The sequence below is a fragment of the Protomyctophum bolini genome (assembly GCF_963924005.1).
Source record: "Protomyctophum bolini genome assembly, chromosome: 22".
Classification (NCBI taxonomy): domain Eukaryota; kingdom Metazoa; phylum Chordata; class Actinopteri; order Myctophiformes; family Myctophidae; genus Protomyctophum; species Protomyctophum bolini.
In genome coordinates, this window is record NC_137883.1 from 30,794,516 (window position 1) to 30,822,078 (window position 27,563).

The 27,563-nt window shown below is 45.5% G+C and overlaps 1 protein-coding gene across 2 annotated transcripts; it reads left to right on the forward strand.

Annotated features, from left to right (window-relative positions):
• On the forward strand, nucleotides 1–26,951 carry tent2 (terminal nucleotidyltransferase 2). 2 transcript variants are annotated; one of them, XM_080755251.1, is made up of 17 exons: nucleotides 1–166; nucleotides 1,599–1,808; nucleotides 4,906–5,061; nucleotides 5,605–5,810; nucleotides 6,732–6,829; nucleotides 10,105–10,219; nucleotides 11,414–11,493; nucleotides 19,418–19,477; nucleotides 20,084–20,147; nucleotides 21,411–21,477; nucleotides 21,826–21,902; nucleotides 22,296–22,424; nucleotides 22,651–22,694; nucleotides 23,214–23,350; nucleotides 24,645–24,739; nucleotides 26,078–26,157; nucleotides 26,845–26,951. In XM_080755251.1, the coding sequence occupies exons 2-17, from the start codon at nucleotides 1,645–1,647 to the stop codon at nucleotides 26,929–26,931; spliced, it is 1,659 nt and encodes a 552-aa protein (XP_080611377.1). In that variant the 5' UTR covers nucleotides 1–166; nucleotides 1,599–1,644; the 3' UTR covers nucleotides 26,932–26,951. The 2 variants fall into 2 exon arrangements, with proteins under 2 accessions (XP_080611377.1, XP_080611378.1); XM_080755252.1 differs by lacking the exon at nucleotides 26,078–26,157 and having other exon boundaries at nucleotides 26,845–26,949.
• Nucleotides 26,952–27,563: the final 612 nt, after the last annotated feature.

Below are 27,563 nucleotides of genomic sequence, written 5' to 3' on the forward strand. Positions count from 1 at the left end.
TTCATGCTAACAGGCTAAAGCTAAGCCAACACACATTAGATTACATTGTGTTTGTTTTCGTTTATCTTTTGTAACTCTATATATTTACACTGTGAACAAAATAATAACACACGCTTTAGTTGTTATTGTTGTTTACATTCTTCAGGGACGTCCCGTTTACTCTGCGGTGAGTTTAAACCCCACGCTGTGTTTGTTTACTAACATGCAGCGTCGCTAAAACCATATGGACCCTTATAATATTATTCCATTTGGTTTCACTGTTACGCTCTCAACAGTTAACATTTGGTGTTTTAAATAAACAACATCTGCATTGTTATTTAAAGAATAAGTACTTTTACACAGCATTGAATTGTGGACAAAATCTCCTCCAAAGACAACATAATAATTATAGTCTCTTTTAGTTAGTTGGGGCTGAGAGGCTAATTTGTTTACTTGTATTTGTTTATTTGGATCCCCATTAGCTACTACCTTTAGTAGCAGCTACTCTTCCTGGGGCTCCACACCTACAATACATTATAATTACATCATATTAAATACATTTTACAAGACTGTAAGAAAAACAGTTTAAAAAAAAAAAATACAACTAAATATAAAACAATTGATTGATAAATATAACATCGCAAACCATGAATACAATTTCAGTTTGAGTAGCCTATACCGTTCAGTATGAAAGATTTTAAACAGTGTTCAATGACCATCAAAAGCAAGTGACATGAGATATTTCTTTAACTTATTTTTAAAAATGTGATCTACTTGTTGCCTGTCTGATTTGTGATATGCAGCTCTCTCATTGCTCTATATATTACTGTGTGTTGCATTGCATTTGTTTTTGAGATGGGAAAAAGACCTTGTGCTGAATGTCTGGTATTGTAGGTTGTGTTCATCAGAGCTGAACTTCAGTCTAAATGGTGGTTCCGTGGCTCAAATGGGTCTGAGAGGCTAAATGTCATCAAATGGTGGTCCGTGGCTCAAATGGGTCTGAGAGGCTAAATGTCATCAAATGGTGGTTCCGTGGCTCAAATGGGTCTGAGAGGCTAAATGTCATCAAATGGTGGTTCCGTGGCTCAAATGGGTCTGAGAGGCTAAATGTCATCAAATGGTGGTTCCGTGGCTCAAATGGGTCTGAGAGGCTAAATGTCATCAAATGGTGGTTCCGTGGCTCAAATGGGTCTGAGAGGCTAAATGTCATCAAATGGTGGTCCGTGGCTCAAATGTGAATGTAATGCACCATCTATGTAAAGGTGTGTGTGTGTGTGTGTGTGTGTGTGTGTGTGTATATAATTAATGCACAATCTGTGTTTTTTACAGTCTTTTGACAACAGACTCCACTAACCTCCATCTTTACAGTCTTTTGACAACAGACTCCACTAACCTCCATCTTTACAGTCTTTTGACAACAGACTCCACTAACCTCCATCTTTACAGTCTTTTGACAACAGACTCCACTAACCTCCATCTTTACAGTCTTTTGACAACAGACTCCACTAACCTCCATCTTTACAGTCTTTTGACAACAGACTCCACTAACCTCCATCTTTACAGTCTTTTGACAACAGACTCCACTAACCTCCATCTTTTCTGCTGCCGTTCTTTCCCAGACGCCTGTCGTGGCATTGATGCTGATCCCGAGCGGAGGCTTTCAGAATGTTCCCCCACGGCGGTGTGGGGTCAGGGTGGCGGTCCCCGCAGCATCCCGCCCGGACAGGCCTGTTAGGACCCCCTCCTAACGCTCGGCGTCCAGCCCAGAACGGCCTGCTGGGTCCCGGACCCCCAAACCTGCAGCATCAACCACTCGCCAATAACGGCAGGTGAGCTTGAGAAGACCATTTTATTTACCTGGCATAGTGTCGACCCCTTTACCCCTGTGTGGGATCACTGGTTAGACTGGCATAGTGTCGACCCCTTTACCCCTGTGTGGGATCACTGGTTAGACTGGCATAGTGTCAACCCCCTTACCCCCTGTGTGGGATCACTGGTTAGACTGGCATAGTGTCAACCCCTTACCCATGTGTGGGATCACTGGTTAGACTGGCATAGTGTCAACCCCCTTACCCCCTGTGTGGGATCACTGGTTAGACTGGCATAGTGTCGACCCCTTACCCCTGTGTGGGATCGGTGGTTAGACTGGCATAGTGTCGACCCCTTACCCCTGTGTGGGATCGCTGGTTAGACTGGCATAGTGTCGACCCCTTACCCCCTGTGTGGGATCACTGGTTAGACTGGCATAGTGTTGACGACCCCTTACCCCCTGTGTGGGATCACTGGTTAGACTGGCATAGTGTCGACCCCTTACCCCTGTGTGGGATCACTGGTTAGACTGGCATAGTGTCGACCCCTTACCCCTGTGTCTGATCACTGGTTAGACTGGCATAGTGTCGACCCCTTACCCCTGTGTGGGATCACTGGTTAGACTGGCATAGTGTTAACCCCTTACCCCTGTGTGGGATCACTGGTTAGACTGGCATAGTGTCGACCCCCTTACCCCTGTGTGGGATCGCTGGTTAGACTGGCATAGTGTCAACCCCTTACCCCTGTGTCGGATCGCTGGTTAGACTGGCATAGTGTCAACCCCCTTACCCCTGTGTCTGATCACTGGTTAGACTGTAGGGCTGTCACGATTCGCCTAGTCCACGATTCAATTCAATTTTCGATTTGCAGCTCACGATTCGATTCGATGTTCGATTCGCTATCACGATTCGCCTAGTCCACGATTCAATTCAATTTTCGATTTGAAGCTCACGATTTGCTTCGATGTTTGATTACATTTTTTCAATAAATTTTTTTAAAACCTCCTTTTTCAGCATTGAGGGCTATATTCATTATAATTTAGGCCAATACCTTGGTTTGTAAAGAAAAACACTTGTTTCCCAATAAGTCACATTTATTTTCTATAAATAACAAATCAGAATGAGAATAATAAAAGGTTTAACAACTTTGGGTTTTATGCCCTAACATTTTTTTTAATGTTTCTTTAAGATGAGATGACTTGTAACATTCTTGTTAAGCTCTAAGTAAGTAAAGGAAAGAAAAAAAAAGACAAATAGTATATAGACCCATCTGTTGTTAGTGCAATTTGATCTGCATGGCTCAGCCCTTCAGTGATTTGTGCCCTCACTTTATCATACATGCCAGGCAACACACGCGTGGTCATATGCGACCTGCATGGCATTTTGTAACGTGGTTCTGCTGTTCTGCAACTCTCATTAAATATTGAAAGCCAGCGTTTTCCACCATTGAAAGTGGTCGCATGTCTGCAGCTATGCAGACCGCAACTCCGTGCGTTAATTGTTTTGCACGGGGCGAATTAGCTGAGAGCTTTTCTCTATAAGAATCTAGAATATAGTTGGCTGTGTTGTTGTCTTTGGGAGGCACACTATTTTCCGACAGCATTCTAGCCGACGGGGCAACGGTCCGCTCCGCAGCGGGGGGACCGTCGCTGCGATGCGAAAAAGCGATGGTCCGACATGCGCTGCTCCCGTGCTTGCGGTTAGGGTGATGTCTGCTAAGATACTGGCCCATATTTGACGTGTTGCCTTTGGGATACGGCACTCGTCTTCTTTTCCACACTTATTTCCGTGTATCATCGTCGTCGCCGCTGTCTACAACAGCACTGGCCATGTGAAACGCAACAGCGGTCTCGTTGTCTCACTTCTGTCAACTCCTCTCTCCTCTCTCTCTTTCTCTCTCTGTGTGTGTGTGGGTGTGGCACGGCTCCGATACAGCTGGCTTTTCGTCTCTTTTTTTTCTCCATGCATTCGCATGGGCGGAATGGCCCGGCCGCTCGCGGAAGTAAAAACATAAAACATCGCGAGACGGTGTGTCATTTCGATACACTGAATCGAACGTCAATTTCGATTCAATTTCGATTCGTATCGAGAATCGTGACAGCCTTATTAGACTGGCATAGTGTCAACCCCCTTACCCCTGTGTGGGATCGCTGGTTAGACTGGCATAGTGTCGACCCCTTACCCCTGTGTGGGATCGCTGGTTAGACTGGCATAGTGTCAACCCCCTTACCCCTGTGTGGGATCACTGGTTAGACTGGCATAGTGTCGACCCCTTACCCCTGTGTGGGATCACTGGTTAGACTGGCATAGTGTCGACCCCTTACCCCCTGTGTGGGATCACTGGTTAGACTGGCATAGTGTCAACCCCTTACCCCTATGTGGGATCACTGGTTAGACTGGCATAGTGTCGACCCCTTACCCGCTGTGTGGGATCACTGGTTAGACTGGCATAGTGTCGACCCCCTTACCCCTGTGTGTGATCACTGGTTAGACTGGCATAGTGTCAACCCCTTACCCCTGTGTGTGATCACTGGTTAGACTGGCATAGTGTCGACCCCCTTACCCCTGTGTGGGATCACTGGTTAGACTGGCATAGTGTCAACCCCCTTATCCCCTGTGTGGGATCACTGGTTAGACTGGCATAGTGTCGACCCCCTTACCCCCTGTGTGGGATCACTGGTTAGACTGGCATAGTGTCAACCCCCTTACCCCCTGTGTGGGATCACTGGTTAGACTGGCATAGTGTCAACCCCCTTATCCCCTGTGTGGGATCACTGGTTAGACTGGCATAGTGTCAACCCCCTTTACCCCTGTGTGGGATCACTGGTTAGACTGGCATAGTGTCGACCCCCTTACCCCTGTGTCTGATCACTGGTTAGACTGGCATAGTGTCGACCCCCTTACCCCTGTGTGGGATCACTGGTTAGACTGGCATAGTGTCGACCCCCTTACCCCTGTGTCTGATCACTGGTTAGACTGGCATAGTGTCTTACCCCTGTGTCTGATCACTGGTTAGACTGGCATATTCGCAGATACCGATATGACCCGATATCATGCATACTTATTGATGGGTGTACCATTCTTTCCGTGTGTGCGTGCGTGCGTGTTTACTCTGCAGCGGCCATGCTCAAGCCCCGCCCATCACACAACAGTACCAGCGGACGGAGGCGGACCGTTGGGCTTACTCCATGCCGTGGTTGCCCACGCCCCAAGCCGCCGCCGCCGCCGCCCCCCCCAACAACAAAAACACTGCCTACGCCGCCAAACGACGCAAGTAAGACACGCTCCCGTTTGGGGGGGGGGGGGGGGAAGTTTGTTTTTGGGCAGCAAATTTAGATTTTAGTTTTAGTCATTTTAGTCTTTTTTTAATAGTTTTCACTTGTTTTAACCCATTCTGACCTGAGATCAGATTCTACAAATGTCTTCTAAATCCTGACAGTCTTCTGAAAAAGCTATGTTTCTATTTCAGTCGTTCTTGGATTTTTCAAAAATAGCAGACCTACAAGCTCGTAGCGCGCCACTTGGTGGCGCGCTACGAGCTTGTAGATCTGCTATTCTTTTTTTAAATCGAAGAACGACTGACATGGAAACATAGCTTTTTCAGAAAACTGTAAGGATGTAGAAGACAATTTTAGAATCTGATCTCAGGTCAGAACGGTAAACTGTCAGGATGTAGAAGAACATTTTTAGAATCTGATCTCAGGTCAGAACGGTAAACTGTCAAGATGTAGAAGACTTTCATAGAATCTGATCTCAGGTCAGAACGGGTTAAACCGTCTGATGACGACATCCTGTCTGTGTTCGCTCGTCACTCCAGGAGGCCGAACGAAGACCACGCCCCCCAGCAGCATCAGGCCCCGCCCCCCGCCAAGCAACGGCGTGCGGCCACGCCCCCTCCGCTCCCCAAAGACCACGCCCCCAAGCAGCAGCAGCAGCATGCCCCGCCCCCCTCCAAGCAACAACGTCTGGACCCCGCCTCCTCCTCCCCTCCGCCTCCTCCTCCCCCCCGCCACGGAGCGCCAGGTAAGGCGTAAACGTGGCGTTTAGTTTTTACGCATAATAATCGCCAATTTTTTTTTTGCATAATCGACCATTTATATCCATGTTGTTGAAAAATGGCCCAACACAGCTTGTTGTAAATCAAGTTTTATATAATATTGAACGGTCAACTTAAAGGTTTCATGACATTTCATTATAATATTGAACTTTGGTCAACTTAAAGGTGTCATGACATTTCATTATAATATTGAACTTTGGTCAACTTAAAGGTGTCTTGACATTTAATTATAATATTGAACTTTGGTCAACTTAAAGGTTTCATGACATTTCATTATAATATTGAACTTTGGTCAACTTAAAGGTGTCTTGACATTTCATTATAATATTGAACTTTGGTCAACTTAAAGGTGTCATGACATTTCATTATAATATTGAACTTTGGTCAACTTAAAGGTTTCATGACATTTCATTCATTTGTATTCTTCTTTTTCGGTTTTATGACCTCAATGCACCATTTGTCAGCCTTCTTGACTGACCAACCAGCGGGCTCTTCTTTCTGCCTTGTCCCGCCCCCTGGTTCCGGCCTTGTTTACGTTGAATTTGCTAAAACATCGTTTTTGGAAACGACTAAAAACAAACATGATCTGCCCTGCAGTCACCGTGCTGAGCTGTGATGTTCCTTTTGGACTGACACCAGGTTTAAAATAATAATTTAGTGAACAGAATATCAACACGAAGTGAACTGAAACACCTGTTATTTCAGTGGTAGTGGACGGAGAGAGAGAGAGAGGATTCTTGTCCAACCACGACACGGCAACCAATGGGTGCGAAGAGAGGGGCACAACCAGGGGCGGGACTTGACAAAGGGTGGATTGAGCTCAGAAAACCTTAAGTGAAAATCATAATCCCTTTTAACATTTTTAACATTTGTAATAATGTCGCCAGCCGTAACAGCAGGGAGTTCTGTCCAGGAGAAGGACACGCCTCTGGACACGCCTCTGCCTCGGAGTCACAGCAAACTGTACCCCTACGCCTCGGACAAGGTCAGTTAGCCCCTCCCCCTGTACCCCTACGCCTCGGACAAGGTCAGTTAGCCCCTCCCCCTGTACCCCTACGCCTCGGACAAGGTCAGTTAGCCCCTCCCCCTGTACCCCTACGCCTCGGACAAGGTCAGTTAGCCCCTCCCCCTGTACCCCTACGCCTCGGACAAGGTCAGTTAGCCCCTCCCCCTGTACCCCTACGCCTCGGACAAGGTCAGTTAGCCCCTCCCCCTGTACCCCTACGCCTCGGACAAGGTCAGTTAGCCCCTCCCCCTGTACCCCTACACCTCGGACAAGGTCAGAGTGTAGCCATCCAGCAACTCATTCAGATTACCGACACACAGACCTGTACATGAAATATTATATAACCGATCTGTAAAACAGTTAAGGTCCATACACACTGGCGAATTAGCGACGCGATGCGAATAAGCGATCTGAAAATGCGAAATGTTGCATGTTGCAGTTCGCCTGCGAATCTCTGCAAAATACGACACCAGAGCGAACAAATAAAGAGCGAAAACGGTCGCATTTTCGCACATTCGCCACTGATGTGGAAGCTTGCATGGACTTCAATTGTTTTTTTTTAAATGCGAATTATTCGCACGAATATATCGCGTTGCCAATTCGCCAGTGTGTAATGACCTTTACTGTATACTAGGGCTGACCTTCGATTACGTATTTGATGATCGATTCCCGCGTTTCGAACGTCGACGCTTCGAAACCCAACGGGGGGGGGGGGGGGGGGGGTGGTGCGAGGCGGTGCGAGGCGCGCGATGCGCGCGGCGTGCAATGCGCGCGATGCGAGCAGTGACTCTTTGGCTTAAACAACGATATAGCGGAGAGAAAGGCATGCTTGGATTGGTCTCATTTATTTTAAACAATAAGCAACAACTGTTGCAGCCTTCATGAAAGCAGTGAAGCACAAATAATTAGGCTTAATTAAACATCCGACCGTAACAAGTCAACTGCCTGAAACAGGCATTACCTCTCCATCAAATAAAAATATATATAATCCAAACTCCTCTGTCAATTGTAAAAGAACGGTAACATGAATGAACTCTTCAAGCCTGACACAAATAAAATCAACCACGGTTGATTTGATTGATCATAAAGTTAATGTGACTGTGAGTGTGCGTATGGGAAAAAATATATAAACTTCACAGATTATAGATCACTTGGAATTATAACAATCGAGTATTGCCTGAATAATGCCACTAGTGAAATCCCATTTTTTATCGACATGCGATGCCGATGGAGAAATCCCACATAGTTAAATTTACCTCATAGTCATGCTGCATGCGCTGTTGGTCGATGAAGAATTATAATCCAAGGTTTGTCAATCATATTATGGTTTATGGTTGAAAGTAAACCATAATATTAAAGTAAACTTTAAGAAGAGATCTGCAGACTGCAGTGCAGAATGCATGCAGCTCCGCTTGCTAATTGAATTGACATTTGCGCAACTTCACTGCATTACAGTAATTAGTTATTTGCCAGCACCTGCTCCAATATAGGCCTAAATCAAACTTTATTTATATAGCACATTTAAAACAATAAAAGCTGACCAAAGTGCTGTAGGCCTACAGGCTGAAACAAGTGGAGCATCACCATCGGCGCACAAAAAAAAGCATAATTAAAAGACAAAACACAGGCAAATAGTATAGGCTACACAATTACAATAATACGATCAGATGCAATTAAATACCAAAGAGAAAAGGTGTTTTGGTCTGGGTCTGTAGGAGCAAAATCGCCAAAATAAATCTATATGCCTAGTTTAATTCGTGCCATTATACTCAGCCAATATGCACAACGCAGCGCATGAGATTGCAGATCTTTGAATTTTCGGTGCACTGAGCGCTCTCACCATGTGAATCCAAGCAGGTCCTCACAAGTATAATGTAGGCTACACCGCCAGGCTCCACAAGGTTCTCAGCGCAATGGCGCATCGATAAAAGTTGGGATTTTATAGTGGCATTATTCAGGCAATACTCAACAGATTGTTATAATTCCAAGTGATCTATAATCTGTGAAGTTTATATTTTCATTTTCGTGTAAGTAATGTTTTTATATGACTTATCAAACATGGTAGCCTATATTTAATGTCCACTGAGCTCAGTGAGCTGTGGTGCATGCGCTTGCCTTCCTTGTTGTTAACACGGGGGAAAGAGGAGGCGTTGCGAGGTGCTGCGAGGCGCAAGCATGGCTCGCGGACCAAATGGGGCCGTCTCGTGGACCAAAAGCGTCTGCTTTATTTTTAATGACTATTCGATTCAAAATTTAAAAATCGATTCCCGTGCGTATCGATTGAACGTCGATTAATCGTTTTTTTTGGGTCAGCCCTACTGTATACGGTAGTCATACGTCACCCTTCGCCTCCTGTCCCATGCCCTAGAAAGATACTCTGAGAAAGCGAAAACATGACGAAAGAGAAACTCAACCACTGCATCACTCTCACACTCCACCAAGTTCAGATCAAAGAAAGAGAAACTCAACCACTGCATCACTCTCACACTCCACCAAGTTCAGATCAAAGAAAGAGAAACTCAACCACTGCATCACTCTCACACTCCATCAAGTTCAGATCAAAGAAAGAGAAACTCAACCACTGCATCACTCTCACACTCCACCAAGTTCAGATCAAAGAGAGAGAAACTCAACCACTGCATCACTCTCACACTCCACCAAGTTCAGATCAAAGAAAGAGAAACTCAACCACTGCATCACTCTCACACTCCACCAAGTTCAGATCAGGGCTGTGGACTTTTTCAAACAATACTTTAGTCGACTAAAATCTTATAACCTTTAGTCGACTAAAATTAGACCAACACTGTGTGCGTGCAGCTCTCCAGTCAGATGGTGGAGGTCTATGAGTCCTGTCAGTGACCTGTGTGTGTGTGTGTGTGTGTGTGTGTGTGTGTGTGTGTGTGTGTGTGTGTGTGTGTGTGCAGCTCTCCAGTCAGATGGTGGAGGTCTATGAGTCCTGTGTGTGTGTGTGTGTGTGTGTGTGTGTGTGTGTGTGTGTGTGTGTGTGTGTGTGTGTGTGTGTGTGTGTGTGTGTGTGTGTGTGTGTGTGTGTGTGTGTGTGTGTGTGTGTGTGTGTGTGTGTGTGTGTGTGTGTGTGCGTGTGTGTGTGCAGCTCTCCAGTTAGATGGTGGAGGTCTATGAGTCCTGTCAGTGACCTGTGTGTGTGTGTGTGTGTGTGTGTGCAGCTCTCCAGTCAGATGGTGGAGGTCTATGAGTCCTGTCAGTGACCTGTGTGTGTGTGTGTGTGTGTGCAGCTCTCCAGTCAGATGGTGGAGGTCTATGAGTCCTGTCAGCAGCGGCTCAGTGACCTCCAGCAGAAGGAGGTCTTCAGGACGTGGCTGCAGGCCGACATCAACCGACTGTACCCAGGTAACGCACGTAGACACGCACCAACACACGCACACGCACGTAGACACGCACCAACACACGCACACGCACGTAGACACGCACCAACACACGCACGTAGACACGCACCAACACACGCACGTAGACACGCACCAACACACCCATGGACACACGCACGAACATACGCACACGCACACGAACAGGCATTGGCCGGGCTTCTCAAACACGTTTAGTGTAAGACTTATAGTGCCGCACACGCCCTCTTGTGCGCCCTCTTGGGGCGCACAAGAGTTTTTTTTGTGGCTTTCGCAGTGAAGGCCGTCACGATCGGGAGTCGAACCCGCGCCTGTATATATAATTATAATTGGATAAAAATCACACATCGTAACAGAAACTGATTGTGATGTTTGATTGTTTTTAAAGCCGTGTCACAAGGGGGCACGGTGGCACAGTTGGTAGTGCTGTCGCCTCACAGCTAGAAGGTCCTGGGTTCGATTCCCGCTCGGGACGCAGTGGGCGCTGGCGGCGTGTTTCCTCCTCCGCGTCATCAGTGCCCATACCCGAAGGCGGGGTTGGCGATAGGGCCTTTCTGTGTGGAGTTTGCATGTTCTCCCCGTGTCCCCTAGGGTAGGTACCCTCACAAAAAACATGCAGTAATCCTGGTCTCTAAACTGCCTCCCCCTGGCCAGCCGGGGCGCCTGATGGAGGGGAAAGGAACTGGTTGGAATAACGTGTTCCTTCCACACGCTACGTCCAACCAGGGAAACTCCCCCCCTGTCAGGTGTAAAGGAGCAACTTGGACACTCAGGCATGAAGGAAGCATGAGTTCAAGTCCGTTGCTCTCCCCAGGTTGATGGAGTGTGTGTAGAGCCCAGGATCACATTAGATGATTGACACAGGGGTGAAAAATGGGTTACAAAATCGTGGGATAAAAAATATATAAAAAGAAAAAGCCGCGTCACACACACATACAATACAATTATTATTTATTACCATATCAATGCTTTGGCCACGTCTCGCAGTTTCATTATATTTATAGATATTCCTCTGTTATCTTATGTATAGTTCATGATACTTTGTATGTGTGTGATGTATTACCATGTGTTTGGTTCTTGCTTACTGTAAATCGCTCTGGATTAAGAGCATCTGATGAATGCCTAAATGGAAAAATCACTTCAATCAATTCAATCTCTGTCTCTCTGTCTCTCTCTCTCTCAGAGGGTAGACTCTACCTGACAGGTTCGTCTATGAGCGGTCTGGCCTGTAGGAGCAGCGACGCAGACCTGTGTCTGGTTTTGGTACGTACTTAACTTAACCCATTTAGTGTGTGGTTTGAGGTAACGGTGTGGTTGTTATGGTCTGTGTGGTTTGAGGTAACGGTGTGGTTGTTATGGTCTGTGTGGTTTGAGGTAGCGGTGTGGTTGTTATGGTATGTGTTTACTTTGAGGTAGCGGTGTGGTTGTTATGGTCTGTGTGGTTTGAGGTAGCGGTGTGGTTGTTATGGTCTGTGTGGTTTGAGGTAACGGTGTGGTTGTTATGGTCTGTGTGGTTTGAGGTAACGGTGTGGTTGTTATGGTCTGTGTTTACTTTGAGGTAGCGGTGTGGTTGTTATGGTCTGTGTGGTTTGAGGTAACGGTGTGGTTGTTATGGTCTGTGTTTACTTTGAGGTAACGGTGTGGTTGTTATGGTCTGTGTGGTTTGAGGTAACGGTGTGGTTGTTATGGTCTGTGTGGTTTGAGGTAGCGGTGTGGTTGTTATGGTCTGTGTGGTTTGAGGTAACGGTGTGGTTGTTATGGTCTGTGTGGTTTGAGGTAACGGTGTGGTTGTTATGGTCTGTGTTTACTTTGAGGTAACTGTGTGGTTGTTATGGTCTGTGTGGTTTGAGGTAACGGTGTGGTTGTTATGGTCTGTGTGGTTTGAGGTAACTGTGTGGTTGTTATGGTCTGTGTGGTTTGAGGTAACGGTGTGGTTGTTATGGTCTGTGTGGTTTGAGGTAACTGTGTGGTTGTTATGGTCTGTGTGGTTTGAGGTAGCGGTGTGGTTGTTATGGTCTGTGTGGTTTGAGGTAACGGTGTGGTTGTTATGGTCTGTGTGGTTTGAGGTAGCGGTGTGGTTGTTATGGTCTGTGTGGTTTGAGGTAACGGTGTGGTTGTTATGGTCTGTGTGGTTTGAGGTAACGGTGTGGTTGTTATGGTCTGTGTGGTTTGAGGTAGCGGTGTGGTTGTTATGGTCTGTGTGGTTTGAGGTAACGGTGTGGTTGTTATGGTCTGTGTTTACTTTGAGGTAGCGGTGTGGTTGTTATGGTCTGTGTTTACTTTGAGGTAACGGTGTGGTTGTTATGGTCTGTGTGGTTTGAGGTAACGGTGTGGTTGTTATGGTCTGTGTTTACTTTGAGGTAACGGTGTGGTTGTTATGGTCTGTGTGGTTTGAGGTAGCGGTGTGGTTGTTATGGTCTGTGTGGTTTGAGGTAACGGTGTGGTTGTTATGGTCTGTGTTTACTTTGAGGTAGCGGTGTGGTTGTTATGGTCTGTGTGGTTTGAGGTAACGGTGTGGTTGTTATGGTCTGTGTTTACTTTGAGGTAGCGGTGTGGTTGTTATGGTCTGTGTGGTTTGAGGTAACGGTGTGGTTGTTATGGTCTGTGTGGTTTGAGGTAGCGGTGTGGTTGTTATGGTCTGTGTTTACTTTGAGGTAGCGGTGTGGTTGTTATGGTCTGTGTGGTTTGAGGTAACGGTGTGGTTGTTATGGTCTGTGTGGTTTGAGGTAGCGGTGTGGTTGTTATGGTCTGTGTGGTTTGAGGTAGCGGTGTGGTTGTTATGGTCTGTGTTTACTTTGAGGTAACTGTGTGGTTGTTATGGTCTGTGTGGTTTGAGGTAGCGGTGTGGTTGTTATGGTCTGTGTGGTTTGAGGTAGCGGTGTGGTTGTTATGGTCTGTGTGGTTTGAGGTAGCGGTGTGGTTGTTATGGTCTGTGTTTACTTTGAGGTAGCGGTGTGGTTGTTATGGTCTGTGTGGTTTGAGGTAACGGTGTGGTTGTTATGGTCTGTGTGGTTTGAGGTAACGGTGTGGTTGTTATGGTCTGTGTGGTTTGAGGTAACGGTGTGGTTGTTATGGTCTGTGTGGTTTGAGGTAGCGGTGTGGTTGTTATGGTCTGTGTGGTTTGAGGTAGCGGTGTGGTTGTTATGGTCTGTGTTTACTTTGAGGTAGCGGTGTGGTTGTTATGGTCTGTGTGGTTTGAGGTAACGGTGTGGTTGTTATGGTCTGTGTGGTTTGAGGTAACGGTGTGGTTGTTATGGTCTGTGTGGTTTGAGGTAACGGTGTGGTTGTTATGGTCTGTGTTTACTTTGAGGTAACGGTGTGGTTGTTATGGTCTGTGTTTACTTTGAGGTAACGGTGTGGTTGTTATGGTCTGTGTGGTTTGAGGTAACGGTGTGGTTGTTATGGTCTGTGTTTACTTTGAGGTAACGGTGTGGTTGTTATGGTCTGTGTGGTTTGAGGTAACGGTGTGGTTGTTATGGTCTGTGTGGTTCGAGGTAACGGTGTGGTTGTTATGGTCTGTGTTTACTTTGAGGTAACGGTGTGGTTGTTATGGTCTGTGTGGTTTGAGGTAACGGTGTGGTTGTTATGGTCTGTGTGGTTTGAGGTAGCGGTGTGGTTGTTATGGTCTGTGTGGTTTGAGGTAACTGTGTGGTTGTTATGGTCTGTGTGGTTTGAGGTAGCGGTGTGGTTGTTATGGTCTGTGTGGTTTGAGGTAACGGTGTGGTTGTTATGGTCTGTGTGGTTTGAGGTAACTGTGTGGTTGTTATGGTCTGTGTGGTTTGAGGTAGCGGTGTGGTTGTTATGGTCTGTGTTTACTTTGAGGTAGCGGTGTGGTTGTTATGGTCTGTGTGGTTTGAGGTAGCGGTGTGGTTGTTATGGTCTGTGTGGTTTGAGGTAGCGGTGTGGTTGTTATGGTCTGTGTGGTTTGAGGTAGCGGTGTGGTTGTTATGGTCTGTGTGGTTTGAGGTAGCGGTGTGGTTGTTATGGTCTGTGTTTACTTTGAGGTAGCGGTGTGGTTGTTATGGTCTGTGTGGTTTGAGGTAACGGTGTGGTTGTTATGGTCTGTGTGGTTTGAGGTAGCGGTGTGGTTGTTATGGTCTGTGTGGTTTGAGGTAACGGTGTGGTTGTTATGGTCTGTGTTTACTTTGAGGTAACGGTGTGGTTGTTATGGTCTGTGTGGTTTGAGGTAACGGTGTGGTTGTTATGGTCTGTGTGGTTTGAGGTAACGGTGTGGTTGTTATGGTCTGTGTGGTTTGAGGTAGCGGTGTGGTTGTTATGGTCTGTGTGGTTTGAGGTAACGGTGTGGTTGTTATGGTCTGTGTGGTTTGAGGTAGCGGTGTGGTTGTTATGGTCTGTGTGGTTTGAGGTAACGGTGTGGTTGTTATGGTCTGTGTTTACTTTGAGGTAACGGTGTGGTTGTTATGGTCTGTGTGGTTTGAGGTAGCGGTGTGGTTGTTATGGTCTGTGTGGTTTGAGGTAGCGGTGTGGTTGTTATGGTCTGTGTTTACTTTGAGGTAACGGTGTGGTTGTTATGGTCTGTGTGGTTTGAGGTAACGGTGTGGTTGTTATGGTCTGTGTGGTTTGAGGTAACGGTGTGGTTGTTATGGTCTGTGTTTACTTTAAAGGTAACTGTGTGGTTGTTATGGTCTGTGTGGTTTGAGGTAACGGTGTGGTTGTTATGGTCTGTGTTTACTTTGAGGTAACGGTGTGGTTGTTATGGTCTGTGTGGTTTGAGGTAACGGTGTGGTTGTTATGGTCTGTGTTTACTTTGAGGTAGCGGTGTGGTTGTTATGGTCTGTGTGGTTTGAGGTAACTGTGTGGTTGTTATGGTCTGTGTGGTTTGAGGTAGCGGTGTGGTTGTTATGGTCTGTGTGGTTTGAGGTAGCGGTGTGGTTGTTATGGTCTGTGTGGTTTGAGGTAACGGTGTGGTTGTTATGGTCTGTGTGGTTTGAGGTAACGGTGTGGTTGTTATGGTCTGTGTTTACTTTGAGGTAACGGTGTGGTTGTTATGGTCTGTGTTTACTTTGAGGTAACGGTGTGGTTGTTATGGTCTGTGTGGTTTGAGGTAACGGTGTGGTTGTTATGGTCTGTGTGGTTTGAGGTAACTGTGTGGTTGTTATGGTCTGTGTGGTTTGAGGTAACGGTGTGGTTGTTATGGTCTGTGTGGTTTGAGGTAACGGTGTGGTTGTTATGGTCTGTGTTTACTTTGAGGTAGCGGTGTGGTTGTTATGGTCTGTGTGGTTTGAGGTAGCGGTGTGGTTGTTATGGTCTGTGTGGTTTGAGGTAGCGGTGTGGTTGTTATGGTCTGTGTTTACTTTGAGGTAGCGGTGTGGTTGTTATGGTCTGTGTTTACTTTGAGGTAACGGTGTGGTTGTTATGGTCTGTGTTTACTTTGAGGTAACGGTGTGGTTGTTATGGTCTGTGTTTACTTTGAGGTAACGGTGTGGTTGTTATGGTCTGTGTGGTTTGAGGTAGTGGTGTGGTTGTTATGGTCTGTGTGGTTTGAGGTAACGGTGTGGTTGTTATGGTCTGTGTTTTCTTTGAGGTAATGGTGTGGTTGTTATGGTCTGTGTGGTTTGAGGTAGCGGTGTGGTTGTTATGGTCTGTGTGGTTTGAGGTAACGGTGTGGTTGTTATGGTCTGTGTTTACTTTGAGGTAACGGTGTGGTTGTTATGGTCTGTGTGGTTTGAGGTAACGGTGTGGTTGTTATGGTCTGTGTGGTTTGAGGTAACGGTGTGGTTGTTATGGTCTGTGTTTACTTTGAGGTAACGGTGTGGTTGTTATGGTCTGTGTGGTTTGAGGTAACGGTGTGGTTGTTATGGTCTGTGTTTACTTTGAGGTAACGGTGTGGTTGTTATGGTCTGTGTTTACTTTGAGGTAACGGTGTGGTTGTTATGGTCTGTGTGGTTTGAGGTAACGGTGTGGTTGTTATGGTCTGTGTGGTTTGAGGTAACGGTGTGGTTGTTATGGTCTGTTTACTTTGAGGTAACTGTGTGGTTGTTATGGTCTGTGTGGTTTGAGGTAGCGGTGTGGTTGTTATGGTCTGTGTTTACTTTGAGGTAACGGTGTGGTTGTTATGGTCTGTGTGGTTTGAGGTAACTGTGTGGTTGTTATGGTCTGTGTGGTTTGAGGTAGCGGTGTGGTTGTTATGGTCTGTGTGGTTTGAGGTAACTGTGTGGTTGTTATGGTCTGTGTGGTTTGAGGTAGCGGTGTGGTTGTTATGGTCTGTGTGGTTTGAGGTAACTGTGTGGTTGTTATGGTCTGTGTGGTTTGAGGTAGCGGTGTGGTTGTTATGGTCTGTGTTTACTTTGAGGTAGCGGTGTGGTTGTTATGGTCTGTGTGGTTTGAGGTAACGGTGTGGTTGTTATGGTCTGTGTTTACTTTGAGGTAGCGGTGTGGTTGTTATGGTCTGTGTGGTTTGAGGTAACGGTGTGGTTGTTATGGTCTGTGTGGTTTGAGGTAACGGTGTGGTTGTTATGGTCTGTGTTTACTTTGAGGTAGCGGTGTGGTTGTTATGGTCTGTGTGGTTTGAGGTAACGGTGTGGTTGTTATGGTCTGTGTGGTTTGAGGTAACGGTGTGGTTGTTATGGTCTGTGTGGTTTGAGGTAACTGTGTGGTTGTTATGGTCTGTGTGGTTTGAGGTAGCGGTGTGGTTGTTATGGTCTGTGTGGTTTGAGGTAACGGTGTGGTTGTTATGGTCTGTGTGGTTTGAGGTAACGGTGTGGTTGTTATGGTCTGTGTTTACTTTGAGGTAACGGTGTGGTTGTTATGGTCTGTGTGGTTTGAGGTAACGGTGTGGTTGTTATGGTCTGTGTGGTTTGAGGTAACGGTGTGGTTGTTATGGTCTGTGTTTACTTTGAGGTAACTGTGTGGTTGTTATGGTCTGTGTGGTTTGAGGTAGCGGTGTGGTTGTTATGGTCTGTGTTTACTTTGAGGTAACGGTGTGGTTGTTATGGTCTGTGTGGTTTGAGGTAACGGTGTGGTTGTTATGGTCTGTGTGGTTTGAGGTAACTGTGTGGTTGTTATGGTCTGTGTGGTTTGAGGTAACGGTGTGGTTGTTATGGTCTGTGTTTACTTTGAGGTAACTGTGTGGTTGTTATGGTCTGTGTGGTTTGAGGTAGCGGTGTGGTTGTTATGGTCTGTGTGGTTTGAGGTAACGGTGTGGTTGTTATGGTCTGTGTGGTTTGAGGTAGCGGTGTGGTTGTTATGGTCTGTGTGGTTTGAGGTAACGGTGTGGTTGTTATGGTCTGTGTGGTTTGAGGTAACTGTGTGGTTGTTATGGTCTGTGTGGTTTGAGGTAACGGTGTGGTTGTTATGGTCTGTGTGGTTTGAGGTAACGGTGTGGTTGTTATGGTCTGTGTGGTTTGAGGTAACGGTGTGGTTGTTATGGTCTGTGTGGTTTGAGGTAACGGTGTGGTTGTTATGGTCTGTGTTTACTTTGAGGTAACGGTGTGGTTGTTATGGTCTGTGTTTACTTTGAGGTAACGGTGTGGTTGTTATGGTCTGTGTGGTTTGAGGTAGCGGTGTGGTTGTTATGGTCTGTGTTTACTTTGAGGTAGCGGTGTGGTTGTTATGGTCTGTGTTTACTTTGAGGTAACGGTGTGGTTGTTATGGTCTGTGTGGTTTGAGGTAACGGTGTGGTTGTTATGGTCTGTGTGGTTTGAGGTAACGGTGTGGTTGTTATGGTCTGTGTGGTTTGAGGTAACGGTGTGGTTGTTATGGTCTGTGTTTACTTTGAGGTAACGGTGTGGTTGTTATGGTCTGTGTGGTTTGAGGTAACGGTGTGGTTGTTATGGTCTGTGTTTACTTTGAGGTAACGGTGTGGTTGTTATGGTCTGTGTGGTTTGAGGTAACGGTGTGGTTGTTATGGTCTGTGTGGTTTGAGGTAACGGTGTGGTTGTTATGGTCTGTGTTTACTTTGAGGTAATGGTGTGGTTGTTATGGTCTGTGTGGTTTGAGGTAGCGGTGTGGTTGTTATGGTCTGTGTGGTTTGAGGTAACTGTGTGGTTGTTATGGTCTGTGTTTACTTTGAGGTAGCGGTGTGGTTGTTATGGTCTGTGTGGTTTGAGGTAACGGTGTGGTTGTTATGGTCTGTGTTTACTTTGAGGTAACGGTGTGGTTGTTATGGTCTGTGTGGTTTGAGGTAACGGTGTGGTTGTTATGGTCTGTGTTTACTTTGAGGTAACGGTGTGGTTGTTATGGTCTGTGTGGTTTGAGGTAGCGGTGTGGTTGTTATGGTCTGTGTGGTTTGAGGTAACGGTGTGGTTGTTATGGTCTGTGTGGTTTGAGGTAGCGGTGTGGTTGTTATGGTCTGTGTGGTTTGAGGTAACGGTGTGGTTGTTATGGTCTGTGTGGTTTGAGGTAACGGTGTGGTTGTTATGGTCTGTGTGGTTTGAGGTAGCGGTGTGGTTGTTATGGTCTGTGTGGTTTGAGGTAGCGGTGTGGTTGTTATGGTCTGTGTGGTTTGAGGTAACGGTGTGGTTGTTATGGTCTGTGTGGTTTGAGGTAACGGTGTGGTTGTTATGGTCTGTGTGGTTTGAGGTAACGGTGTGGTTGTTATGGTCTGTGTGGTTTGAGGTAGCGGTGTGGTTGTTATGGTCTGTGTGGTTTGAGGTAACGGTGTGGTTGTTATGGTCTGTGTGGTTTGAGGTAGCGGTGTGGTTGTTATGGTCTGTGTTTACTTTGAGGTAACGGTGTGGTTGTTATGGTCTGTGTGGTTTGAGGTAACGGTGTGGTTGTTATGGTCTGTGTTTACTTTGAGGTAACGGTGTGGTTGTTATGGTCTGTGTGGTTTGAGGTAGCGGTGTGGTTGTTATGGTCTGTGTGGTTTGAGGTAACTGTGTGGTTGTTATGGTCTGTGTGGTTTGAGGTAGCGGTGTGGTTGTTATGGTCTGTGTGGTTTGAGGTAGCGGTGTGGTTGTTATGGTCTGTGTGGTTTGAGGTAACTGTGTGGTTGTTATGGTCTGTGTGGTTTGAGGTAACGGTGTGGTTGTTATGGTCTGTGTGGTTTGAGGTAACGGTGTGGTTGTTATGGTCTGTGTGGTTTGAGGTAGCGGTGTGGTTGTTATGGTCTGTGTGGTTTGAGGTAGCGGTGTGGTTGTTATGGTCTGTGTGGTTTGAGGTAGCGGTGTGGTTGTTATGGTCTGTGTGGTTTACCGTGTGTTTGGTTGTTGTTTCTTTGTTCTAGGATTCCTGGTCTGCTCCTCCACGTGGATTTCTGGGATTCCTGCATAAGGCCCTGAGAAAGGTCAGGTGACTTCTGATTAAATATAGCTTCTAGTCCTGCTGCTTTAGCATTTATATTTTAATTAAATATAGCGTCTAGTCCTGCTGTTTTAGCTTTTATATTTTAATTAAATATAGCTTCTAGTCCTGCTGTTTTAGCTTTTATATTTTAATAAAGTATAGCTTCTAGTCCTGCTGTTTTTAGCTTTTATATTTTAATTAAATATAGCGTCTAGTCCTGCTGTTTTAGCTTTTATATTTTAATTAAATATAGCTTCTAGTCCTGCTGTTTTAGCTTTTATATTTTAATTAAATATAGCTTCTAGTCCTGCTGTTTTAGCTTTTATATTTTAATAAAAATATAGCTTCTAGTCCTGCTGTTTTTAGCTTTTATATTTTAATTAAATATAGCTTCTAGTCCTGCTGTTTTAGCTTTTATATTTTAATAAAGTATAGCTTCTAGTCCTGCTGTTTTAGCTCTTATATTTTAATAAAGTATAGCGTCTAGTCCTGCTGTTTTAATTGTGAGTATATTTTAGTCTTAGTTTTAGTCATCATAGCTTGGTTTCTCTTTAGGTTTCTCCAGTGAAACAAGTAGTCGAGGTCAGGTCCATCTGTTGTGTTTCAGATGAGAGATCTTCCTGAGCCCCTATTGGTCCTGAACTCTCTGCTGAGACTGTTCCGCACGCTGCGTGAGTACTTGTAGATCTGCTATTCTCAGCATGCAACCACGTGTAAAATGACTTATTCTGGATCTCTTGTCCACCATAGTCCCTTCCTGACATTTTAAGTCTAGTTTTTATTTGACAACGAAATTGTCAGTATATTTAGTCTTAGTTTTAGTCGACGAACATTTTTTCGTCTCAGTTTTAGTCGACGAAAACAACCCTGAGTGTTGGTAAAAGGCTATTGACAGGCTGATGTTCCTAGAGGTGTGTTCCCAGAGCTCGCCTGTAAGGGGAGCCATTTACCAAGAGACGGAAATGCAGCCTGATAAATATGAAGGATTAACATTAGTGGATAATAACCAATCAGAACCATTTACAGGATGTATATAATAATAATAATAATAATAATATATAATAATGCAACATTAATTAAACTTAATGTATTTAGTTAGTTAGTAAAATATAATCAACAATCATTAATTTAATAAAATAATTCCGTGAGCTATTCTGGGCGGGAACCCCTTTTTGTGTTTCAAGCAATTATGTTATACTTTAGCTATTGAAAAATAGCAGAGAAATTGCAGATCTACAAGCTTGTAGGTCTGCTGTTTTATTTTTGTCTTGTAAATGTGGTCAAAATCTTTGAATATATATATAGGAAAGGAAAGGTACCATATTTACCCAGGGTAACTGGAATAAGGAAAGGAAAGGTACTATGTTTACCCAGGGTAACTGGACTAAGGAAAGGAAAGGTACCATGTTTACCCAGGGTAACTGGACTAAGGAAAGGAAAGGTACTATGTTTACCCAGGGTAACTGGACTAAGGAAAGGAAAGGTACCATGTTTACCCAGGGTAACTGGACTAAGGAAAGGAAAGGTACTATGTTTACCCAGGGTAACTGGACTAAGGAAGGGAAAGGTACCATGTTTACCCAGGGTAACTGGACTAAGGAAAGGAAAGGTACCATGTTTACCCAGGGTAACTGGACTAAGGAAAGGAAAGGTACTATGTTTACCCTGCAGGGTAACTGGACTAAGCTCAATAACTTGTTTACAGCCAGGCCCTGCTCATAGAACATTTCATGGTAGGGGTTCAATGCCTTGCTCAAGGGCACTTATTTAACGGGTAATTTTAACGTGCTAGAATCGACCTCAGGTCTAAATGGGTTAATATTGGGCATGCCATTAATTGTGTGTGTGTGTGTGTGTGTGTGTGTGTGTGTGTGTGTGTGTGTGTGTGACTGTGTGTGTGTGTGTGTGTGTGTGTGTGTGTGTGTGTGAGACAGCGTACCTGCGTGAAACCCTCCTGATCAGAGCCAAAGTGCCCATCCTGCGCTTCGTAGAGACCGTCAGGTGAGCCGACCTTTCACCTTTAACCCTGAACCTGACCCCTGACCCAACATGTCCGCACACATAGAAATGTGACCACATTTCTTCATGTCATATGAAAGCAGGGAATCGTAGCTTCAAACTGACATATTGGTTGTTCAGTTTGACCCTCCAGTTTTGGAGATGTGGCTTATAGAATAATGTCTGGCAGAGAAACAGAGAGTTGAGAAAACAGACTTTTAAAGGTTCACTTCTGTGGACTCTAAAATTACACCTCGCTTCTCTCTCCCTCTCCCTCTCCCTCTCTCTCTCTCTCTCTCTCTCTCTCTCTCTCTCTCTCTCTCTCTCTCTCTCTCTCTCCCTCTCTCTCAGTGGGGTGGAGTTTGACCTGAACGTCAACAACACAGTGGGCATCAGGAACACCTTTCTATTGAGGACTTATGGTGAAGGTGAGTCTATTGAGGAGTTCAAAATATGAACACTGTGGATTATTTATGGTATAAATGAAAACGAGAGCAAGGTAAGCTAGCAACACATCTCTCTCCTATTCAGAAGGAATCCCGGGACTGATTGTGTTAAGACACTTACAACGGGGCTCCACTGGACGTGTGCGTGCGTGCGTGAGTCAGAAAACAACCCGGGGCAATTTTAAAGCGGTCACCGAACGCAGCGCAGCGTGGGCAGTGGAGCCGCCCTTCATTGATTAAAAAGGGAACATTCCCTGGTGTTAATAGTATGGACCATGTGATCACCTCGTTATGTAGTTAATGGTGTGTGTGTGTGTGTGTGTGTGTGTGTGTGCGTGTGTGCGCGCCTGTGTGTGTGCGTGTGTGTGCGTGCAGCTGACCCCAGGGTCAAGCCCCTCATCCTGGTCATCAAGAAGTGGGCTCGGCGTCATCAGATCAACGACGCCAGCAAAGGAACTCTGAGCAGCTACACCCTGGTTCTGATGGTCCTCAGCTACCTGCAGAGTGAGTACAACCTGGTTCTGATGGTTCTGATGGTCCTCAGCTACCTGCAGAGTGAGTACACCCTGGTTCTGATGGTTCTGATGGTCCTCAGCTACCTGCAGAGTGAGTGGTAACTAATCAGCATAGGTAGCTGTGGCAATAATAACACACACACACACACACACACACACACACACACACACACAGTGTGTAACGACGTGGTGAATGTTGTTGTATTTATTTCCAGTTCTTCACAAGCCGGTCCTTCCTTCACTACAGAGAGACTTCCCAGTAAGTAGTTTAACCCGTTTTTGGTGTTAGCATCATGTTGTGCTTTAGCTATTGAAAAATAGCAGATCTACAAGCTCATAGCGTGCCACCGAGTGGCGCGCTACGAGCTTGTAGGTCTTTTTTTTTTTTGAAAAATCAAAGAACGACCGACACATAGAAACACAGCTTTTTCAGAAAACTGTCAGGATGTAGAAGACGTTTTTTAGAATCTGATCTCAGGTCAGAATGGCAAACTGTCAGGATGTAGAAGAACATTTATAGAATCTGATCTCAGGTCAGAATGGTAAACTGTCAGGATGTAGAAGAACATTTATAGAATCTGATCTCAGGTCAGAATGGTAAACTGTCAGGATGTAGAAGAACATTTATAGAATCTGATCTCAGGTAAGAATGACAAACTGTCAGGATGTAGAAGAACATTTTTAGAATCTGATCTCGGGTAAGAATGGCAAACTGTCAGGATGTAGAAGAACATTTTTAGAATCTGATCTCAGGTCAGAATGGGCTAATGTGTTGTAGGAGTGTTTCCACCCCTCCATGGAGGTGGACCTGGTCCCACACGGTCCCAGGAACATCCCGGCCTACCACTCCAAGAACCAGTCGTCTCTGGGAGTCCTGCTGCTGGGCTTCCTGCAGCACTACGCCATGGTCTTCAAGTGAGTCTGTCCTTAAAACTCATTTATCGCCACCAGGGGGTGCCAAAAGGCTCAGACCGCCATTATATATCTTTTTTTTTGTTTGTTGTTAAAAAGGCATTAAACACGTAGTTGGCAGTCTAGGACAGTCTGCTAAAGACTTTAGGTCCTTTTTAAACAATCGGTGCCGGAAGTTCTTCTAAATAAAAGCTCTGGGGTGCCGGAGTTGTCTGGTCGCTTTTACTCTGACACCCACGACCCGGAAACAATCTACAAAAAAAAAAGTGTACTTCACATTGCTAGCTTACATTGCGATCGTTTTAATTTATGTGATATATGATACAAAAAGCATTCATATTTTTTGCGGGGAGAGAGACGGATGAGCGCCCTGGATTAGGAGAGACGAGTCATTCTTTCCGCCGCGCTAACAGCTAAGTCAACGGTATGCTAACATGAGCCCAGAGCGTTAGCATACGGCAGACGAAAGGCGAACTGAAAAATTCAGAATATTCTTATCTCGCCCGGTGACATTGAGGATGCGCTAGGACGTCCTCAGACGTCCTATGTACGCGTCGGTGGCGGTCCCTATGACGTGTGGCAACGTCATATGTACGGAATTCGTCAATAATGATATAAAACGGCATCGCTGTAATCCGTTTTTCACGGTTTTGGTTCACGGACCGACAAATCTAGCTATTCTCTCTAAATCAATGTTTTCATTGGCTCCCACAGCTGGGATCTCTCTGTGTTTTTCATTGGCTCCCACAGCTGGGATCTCTTGTGTTTTTCATTGGCTCCCACAGCTGGGATCTCTTGTGTTTTTCATTGGCTCATACAGCTGGGATCTCTTGTGTTTTTCATTGGCTCATACAGCTGGGATCTCTTGTGTTTTTCATTGGCTCCCACAGCTGGGATCTCTTGTGTTTTTCATTGGCTCATACAGCTGGGATCTCTTGTGTTTTTCATTGGCTCATACAGCTGGGATCTCTTGTGTTTTTCATTGGCTCATACAGCTGGGATCTCTTGTGTTTTTCATTGGCTCATACAGCTGGGATCTCTTGTGTTTTTCATTGGCTCATACAGCTGGGATCTCTTGTGTTTTTCATTGGCTCCCACAGCTGGGATCTCTTGTGTTTTTCATTGGCTCCTACAGCTGGGATCTCTTGTGTTTTTCATTGGCTCATACAGCTGGGATCTCTTGTGTTTTCATTGGCTCCCACAGCTGGGATCTCTTGTGTTTTTCATTGGCTCATACAGCTGGGATCTCTTGTGTTTTTCATTGGCTCATACAGCTGGTATCTCTGTGTTTTGATAGGTGGGATAAGGAGGTGGTTTCGGTGCGAGAGGCGCGTCGTCTCAACAAGGAGTGTCACCTCCCGTCGTCCTCCAGAGAGTACATCTCAGTGGAAGGTCAGTGAGGGAAAGGTCAAGAGGTCAACACTGATTAGGGATGTGTAATATTACAGGAAACTTAACCGTTAAACTGTCCAACAAAGTTGTACCATCATGTATATTAACCTCATCTTGGGTCGGGGTTGTGTTTATGCATTATGTATGTTGTGCTTTAGCTATTGGAAAAATAGCAGATCTACAAGCTCGTAGCGCGCCACTCGGTGGCGCGCTACGAACTTGTAGGTCTGCTATTATTTTTGAAAAGTCGAAGAACGACTGACATAGAAACATAAGCTTTTTCAGAAAACTGTCAGGATGTAGAAGACAATTTATATAGAATCTGATCTCAGGTCAGAATGGTAAACTGTCAGGATGTAGAAGACAATTTATATAGAATCTGATCTCAGGTCAGAATGGTAAACTGTCAGGATGTAGAAGACCATTTATATAGAATCTGATCTCAGGTCAGAATGGTAAACTGTCAGGATGTATAGAAGACAATTTATATAGAATCTGATCTCAGGTCAGAATGGTAAACTGTCAGGATGTAGAAGACCATTTATATAGAATCTGATCTCAGGTCAGAATGGTAAACTGTCAGGATGTAGAAGACAATTTATAGAATCTGATCTCAGGTCAGAATGGTAAACTGTCAGGATGTAGAAGGCCATTTATATAGAATCTGATCTCAGGTCAGAATGGTAAACTGTCAGGATGTAGAAGAACATTTATATAGAATCTGATCTCAGGTCAGAATGGTAAACTGTCAGGATGTAGAAGACAATTTATAGAATCTGATCTCAGGTCAGAATGGTAAACTGTCAGGATGTAGAAGACCATTTATATAGAATCTGATCTCAGGTCAGAATGGTAAACTGTCAGGATGTAGAAGACAATTTATAGAATCTGATCTCAGGTCAGAATGGTAAACTGTCAGGATATAGAAGACCATTTATATAGAATCTGATCTCAGGTCAGAATGGTAAACTGTCAGGATGTAGAAGACCATTTATATAGAATCTGATCTCAGGTCAGAATGGTAAACTGTCAGGATGTATAGAAGACAATTTATATAGAATCTGATCTCAGGTCAGAATGGTAAACTGTCAGGATGTAGAAGACCATTTATATAGAATCTGATCTCAGGTCAGAATGGTAAACTGTCAGGATGTAGAAGAACATTTATAGAATCTGATCTCAGGTCAGAATGGTAAACTGTCAGGATGTAGAAGAACATTTATAGAATCTGATCTCAGGTCAGAATGGTAAACTGTCAGGATGTAGAAGAACATTTATAGAATCTGATCTCAGGTCAGAACGGGTTCAGAGCGGCTGATAAAACGGTTTGTGTTCCAGAGCCTTTCGAGAGGAACAACGTGGCCAGAGCGGTCCACGAGAAGATCAAGTTCGACGCCATCAAAGCCCAGTTCTCTGAGGTAAGACCTGATGGTCCTAGACCTGATGGTCCTAGTCCTGATGGTCCTAGTCCTGAGCGCTGATGGTCCTAGACCTGATGTTCCTAGTCCTGAGCGCTGATGGTCCTAGACCTGATGGTCCTAGACCTGATGGTCCTAGTCCTGATGGTCCTAGTCCTGAGCGCTGATGGTCCTAGACCTGATGTTCCTAGTCCTGAGCGCTGATGGTCCTAGACCTGATGGTCCTAGACCTGATGGTCCTAGACCTGATGGTCCTAGTCCTGAGCGCTGATGGTCCTAGATGGTCTAGTTTTTATTTGTTGACGACATGGTCGATATATTTAGTCTTATAGTTTGAGTCGTCGTAGCTTTTAGTGTTCATTTATTTAGTTTCCATGTAGTTTTTCGTCAGTGGAAAAAAAAGGAACATATTTCGTCTTTAGTTTTAGTCGACGAAAACAAACACCTGCTGCTGGTCCTCGACTAGTGTCTGATCTGGTCAAGTACCAATCCTAACCGCGCGTGTGTGTGTGTGTGTGTGTGTGTGTGTGTGTGTGTGTGTGTGTGTGTGTGTGTGTGTGTGTGTGTGTGTGTGTGTGTGTGTGTGTGTGTGTGTGTGTGTGTGTGTGTGTGTGTGTGTGTGTGTGTGTGTGTGTGTGTGTGTGTGTGTGTGTGTGTGTGTGTGTGTGTGTGTGTGCGCGCTCTCAGTCTTATCAGAAACTCTCCCAGAACAAGGACCTGGACTCCATCCTGCCGGTCACAGACACCATTAACGACGAACTGGCTGGACGATAAAAACTAAATATGGACGCCGGGGGGGAGGGAGGGAAGGGGGGAGGGAAGGGTTGGGGCGGGGTCTTCCTCTACCTCGGACAGGTCTGGACGTGTCATTCTAGGCCAGTGGTTCCCAAGCCTTTTCACGTCAAGGACCCCCAAATTGACTGAAAAATATATGCCAGGGACCCCCCAGGGAGACCACCAGGGACCCCCAGGGACCACCAGGGACCCCCATGATGAGAGAAGTGATTTTCAAGCATTTTAATTTCAAGGACCCCCAGTTTGACCTGCATTAATTATAGTCTATACAACAGACCACCCCCATTTAATAGCATTTCTATCTCTGGGACCCCCAATTTATTTTTGTAAAAATTAATGTTAATTTAACTCTGAGAGTGTAACAGATCCACGTGTTACACTCTCAGAGTTACAGACCCATAAAGGGGTCCATTTGGTTCCTAAATATCATTTAGCTGGGAGGGGAGACCCCCTGGAACTCTCTCAAGGACCCGCTGGGGACTATACGGCCCTGTCTACCCTTTGGTACCGCCCTCTCGCTTGCCTCTGATTGGCCGTGTCTACCAATCCACCCCGCCCCCCCCCCCCCCCCCCTCCACAGTGTCACCAGACTGGTCAGACGGGCAGTGTCA

Excerpts from the sequence above, each read along its gene's own strand:
- tent2 (XM_080755251.1), top strand. The coding sequence starts at position 1,645 with ATGTTCCCCCACGGCGGTGTGGGGTCAGGGTGGCGGTCCCCGCAGCAT. Across the intron at positions 21,903-22,295 it reads ATTGAGGACTTATGGTGAAG|CTGACCCCAGGGTCAAGCCC; the intron begins GTGAGTCTATTG and ends GTGTGCGTGCAG. Across the intron at positions 23,351-24,644 it reads CACTACGCCATGGTCTTCAA|GTGGGATAAGGAGGTGGTTT; the intron begins GTGAGTCTGTCC and ends GTGTTTTGATAG.